Source organism: Lynx canadensis, chromosome D1 (assembly GCF_007474595.2).
Source record: "Lynx canadensis isolate LIC74 chromosome D1, mLynCan4.pri.v2, whole genome shotgun sequence".
In the NCBI taxonomy this organism is placed as follows: domain Eukaryota; kingdom Metazoa; phylum Chordata; class Mammalia; order Carnivora; family Felidae; genus Lynx; species Lynx canadensis.
Window position 1 is genome coordinate 62,718,290 of NC_044312.2, and position 5,165 is coordinate 62,723,454.

The 5,165-nt window shown below is 40.5% G+C and overlaps 1 protein-coding gene across 1 annotated transcript; it reads left to right on the top strand.

The window, feature by feature from the left end:
- The first annotated feature begins 253 nt into the window (after nucleotides 1-253).
- LOC115525965 (olfactory receptor 52N2) lies at nucleotides 254-1,219 on the top strand. The gene has a single exon (XM_030333404.1). The coding sequence runs from the start codon at nucleotides 254-256 to the stop codon at nucleotides 1,217-1,219; it is 966 nt and encodes a 321-aa protein (XP_030189264.1).
- Nucleotides 1,220-5,165: the final 3,946 nt, after the last annotated feature.

Here is a 5,165-nt window from a genome sequence, read left to right on the forward strand (position 1 = left end):
ACTTAGACAAAATATTCAATGAGACTCCAAGTAGTACTGTTTAGTTATTTTTAGACACCACCGTTCAAAGACTGTCTTGCTAGAGTAGAGGAAAAAAATAACAAGCTGCTACCATGACAAGGTTCATGGCATTTGTGAGTATTATTAGCTGAACTACTCCCTCTTATGTGGTTTCTAAGCCCACCTCTCTCTCTCCTATGCAGAAAGCAAATGCTGATAAAGAGCATAAAATGCTCTCCTCTTCTCCACAGTCATGTGTGGGGAAAACAGCTCCAGCCTGACCCCGGGATTCTTTATCTTGAATGGGATTCCTGGGCTGGAAGCTGCACACACCTGGATCTCCCTGCCATTCTGCTTCATGTACGTCATCGCTGTCGTGGGGAACTGCGGGCTCATCTACCTAATCAGCCATGAGGATGCCCTGCACCGGCCCATGTACTACTTCCTGGCCCTGCTCTCCTTCACAGATGTCACCCTGTGCACCACCACTGTACCCAATATGCTGTGCATATTCTGGTTCAACCTCAAGGAGATTGACTTTGATGCCTGCCTGGCTCAGATGTTTTTCGTCCACATGCTGACTGGGATGGAGTCTGGGGTGCTCATGCTCATGGCCCTGGACCGCTATGTGGCCATCTGCTACCCCTTACGTTATTCCATCATCCTCACCAACCCTGTCATCGCCAAGACTGGTCTTGCCACCTTCCTGAGGGGTGTGCTGCTCATTATCCCATTCACTTTCCTCACCAAGCGTCTGCCCTATTGCCGGGGCAACTTCATTCCCCATACCTACTGCGATCATATGTCTGTGGCCAAGGTGTCCTGTGGCAATATCAAGGTCAATGCTGTCTATGGTCTGATGGTTGCTCTCCTTATTGGTGTGTTTGACATCTGCTGTATTTCTGTGTCTTACACTATGATATTGAGAGCGGTAGTGAGCCTGTCATCTGCAGATGCTCGTCACAAAGCCTTTAGCACCTGTACATCCCACATATGTGCCATTGTGATCACTTATGTTCCAGCTTTTTTCACTTTTTTTGCCCACCGTTTTGGAGGACATAATATCCCCCACCACATTCACATCATTGTAGCCAACCTTTACCTGCTCCTACCTCCTACAATGAACCCTATTGTTTATGGAGTCAAGACCAAGCAGATCCGAGAAGGTGTGTTCAAGTTTTTACTTGGAGACAAGGTTGTCTTTACCCAAGACAAATGAATTGGAAAATAGACATATTGTTTAGTGGGGGGGGGGGGGGGGGATAAAAAAAAGTGACTAAAATGGTATTAAACACATGAGTCCCTCTAATACATAGATTCTCTGAAGGCTTTGCAAATATATACAATGAAATATTTCTCCTGTAAAGATCTGTCAAGGAAGAGAATGCAGAATAAAAAATTATATACCCATTCTTTACAAGTTTTATGTTTTACATAGGGTTTACAGACTCATATGTCTAGTGAGAACTGGCAGGTAGTAAGATGACTGATGCAGATCTGGTGTCAAAGTTCTATTGTGTGAGAGAAGCGGAGGCTATGGGGAGTGATGGGGAGCAGGCTCCAGGCTCTGAGCTGTCAGCAGAGAGCCCGACGCGGGGCTCGAACTCACAGACTGTGAGATCATGACCTGAGCCAAAGTCGGACACTTAACCGACTGAATCCCAGGCACCCCTGGATAAATGATTTTTTAAAAATACCCTATATTTTATTCAAGACATGTCTAGGAGTTATTTTTTCCCCCATTTCAACAGTTCAACCTCCAGTTAGGATGTGCTTATGATATATAATTTTGATCTTTCAGCGAAACAGACAAAAGCAATGAATTAATTGCTAGTATGTGTTATAATTTATTCACTAATTCATTAATTTTTTGGGAAACTTATTTAGGTCATATTATTTGTCATACCTTAGTTTTCATGAAGATGAGACCACCCCTTGCCTCAGGGTGCTCAGAAGCTAGGCTCTGGCCAAGGATGCACAAGAGGAATCGTAAGTGAAAGAAAGAAGAGGTGTGATAAAAATTTATGCAGTATGGAAAGAAGAAAAGTTGGTAGGGAAGAGTTGGGGGCAACATGAATTTTGTATTCAGATAGTCCCAAAATTTAAATCTTGTGTCTTAATTTCTAGTCATTAGACTTTAACAGGCTATTTTAATCTCTCTAAATTTCAGCTTCTATACTTTTTATTGATTGGGGGAAAAACATACCACAAAGATTTATCTGTCTGGTTAAATGCTCTAATGTAAAAAACAAAAAACAAAAACAAAACTTTAGTATAATTTCTAATATATACTAACTACTTAATAAGTTATACTGAGATTGTTGTTATTATTATAACCTATGTGTTTCAACTCTGATTCCTTCTGAACATCATGGTTTGAGGAGAAATCTTTCCAATTATATAGGCAGTAGAAAATCAATTTTATTTTATCTCCCAAACATGTCATCAAAATCAGCCAACAAGGTTTTCTGGATACCTTCTATGTGACTGACTCCATGCTATGCACCGAAAAATATAAATGAATACAAGAACACTAATGCATTTCTAGTCTAGTAGAAGACATAAAATGCAGTTGAATCATTATTTTAAAATGGTAACAAGGTCATTGTACAAAAACATTATTACAAAATTCATGAAAATTAAGTGCTTATCAACGGCCATTAGGGATGGTAGTTAAAGATTTTACAGAGAAGGCACTAGATGAGCTGAGTCTTGATATGTGTGTAAGTATTTTAAAAGAAAGAGTGGATGGGGATTATTATTTTTAAAAATGCAAAATAGTGAGGCTAAACAATCATCGCCATTCTGAGCCTAGAGATGTTTCACGGTGACGGAAGATAAACAAGAAAGAAGGAGGAGCAAAAGACTGGGTTGGAAAGGCAGATGGAGGCACCACCCGGAAGTGCCCTATGAGTTTCAGCATGACCTCAGTAGGCCAGCCGCTGTTCTTCAACTTTGAGAGATACTAAGTTCTTAGAATTGCCCTTGACCTGAAAGCAGTTACAGCCTCATTTGTCACTTGCCTGGACTCTTCAGATCTCCAACATAACCTCTGCCTCTTAAGCCTGTCTTGCTCTCTTTCTTCCTTCTCCAAAGTTCTTCTCTCATTCCTAGAAAGTCCATTTCTCAATGTCTACTCACTTCTTCAGCACCCCACAAGAGCTTCCCAGCATTTGAGTCATTCCAGCCAAGGGAAGATTCCTTATGTATTCCTCCTGAGTTACTTTCTGTCAAAGGGTTGACAGCTTGACCCCACAGAAAAATGGCTTTCAAGAAAATAGTAAGAACAGCAAGAAACATACCCAGCATTTATTTTCCACGTACTTTTCCAAGAATTGTATACGTATTTGATCCTAAAAACAACTATCAGAATGATGCTGTTTTATGCCCAGTTTACAGATAAGCAATCTGAGGCACAGAGAGGTTAAATGACTAAATGAAAGCGACATACCCAGTAAGAGACAGAGCATGGATTTAAACTCAGGCCATTTGGTTCCAGAGTCTTTGATTGTAATGTCTATAATGTACTGTGTGGTTTCTCCAAGAGATCAAAAATTTAAGGGTTTGTGGCTCACTCTTTATGACTGGGATGGTGAAAAGTCCCGTGATGACCCTGCACTACCTCAAATGATTTATTTTATATTTTTTTGGACAAAATGACATACCAAAATACAGAGGCCCGACATCAGATTCTTCAAGGTGCCTCACAGGACAGTGTCATGAGCAAACATTATTATTGCCTCTTTTCTGGTTCACTCTGACAGATGACTGCTACAAAGAGCCTGAGGACAAATTTTTGCAAGTAAATACCTCACATGGAAACTTCTGGACTTGCTCCCACCATGAATGTAAATATCAATTCCTTGTTCTAATGGGACCAAATCAAAGATGACCCGAAGACCATATTTGCAAGTGTTGCCTAGTACTCCTGATTTTCTTTACCTTGCTCTCATTTTTTTAGTGGTAGTTCTATTTTAAGATACATTTTTTAAAAATTTTTATTTATTTATTTTTAAATATGAAATTTATTGTCAAATTGGTTTCCATACAACACCCAGGGCTCATCCCAACAGGTGCCCTCCTCAATGCCCATCACCCATCCTCCCCTCCCTCCCACTCCCCATCAACCCTCAGTTTGTTCTCAGTTTTTAAGAGTCTCTTATGTTTTGACTCCCTCCCTCTCTAACTTTTTTTTTCTTCCATTCCCTCCCCCATGGTCTTCTGTTAAGTTTCTCAGGATCCACATAAGAGTGAAACATATGGTATCTGTCTTTTTCTGTATGGCTTATTTCACTTAGCATAACACTTTCCAGTTCCATCCACGTTGCTACAAAAGGCCATATTTCATTCTCATTGCCACGTACTATTCCATTGTGTATATAAACCACAATTTCTTCATGTATTCATCAGTTGATGGACATTTAGGCTCTTCCCATAATTTGGCTATTGTTGAAAGTGCAGCTATAAACATTGGGGTACAAGTGCCCCTATGCATCAGCACTCCTGTATCCCTTGGGTAAATTCCTAGCAGTGCTACAGCTGGGTCATAGGGTAGATCTATTTTTAATTTTTTGAGGAACCTCCACACTGTTTTCCAGAGCGGCTGCATCAGTGTGCATTCCCACCAACAGTGCAAGAGGGTTCCTGTTTCTCCACATCCTCGCCAGCATCTATAGTCTCCTGATTTGTTCATTTTAGCCACTCTGACTGGCATGAGGTGATATCTCAGTGTGGTTTTGATTTGTATTTCCCTGATGAGGAGTGACGCTGAACATCTTTTCATGTGCCTATTGGCCATCTGGATGTCTTCTTTAGAGAAGTGTCTATTCATGTCTTCTGCTCATTACTTCACTCGATTATTTGTTTTTCGGGTGTGGAGTTTGGTGAGTTCTCTATAGATTTTGGATACTAGCCCTTTGTCTGATATGTCATTTGCAAATATCTTTTCCCATTCTGTCAGTTGCCCTTTAGTTTTCTTGATTGTTTCCTTTGCTGTGCAGAAACTTTTTATCTTGATGAAGTCCCAATAGTTCATTTTTGCTTTTAATTCCCTTGCCTTTAGGGATGTGTCAAATAAGAAATTGCTGCAGCTGAGATCAGAGAGGTTTTTTTCCTGCTTTCTCCTCTAGGGTTTTGATGTTTTCCTGTCTCACATTCAGGTCCTT

Coding starts and splice junctions, on each gene's coding strand:
- LOC115525965 (XM_030333404.1), top strand. CDS start 254: ATGTGTGGGGAAAACAGCTCCAGCCTGACCCCGGGATTCTTTATCTTG.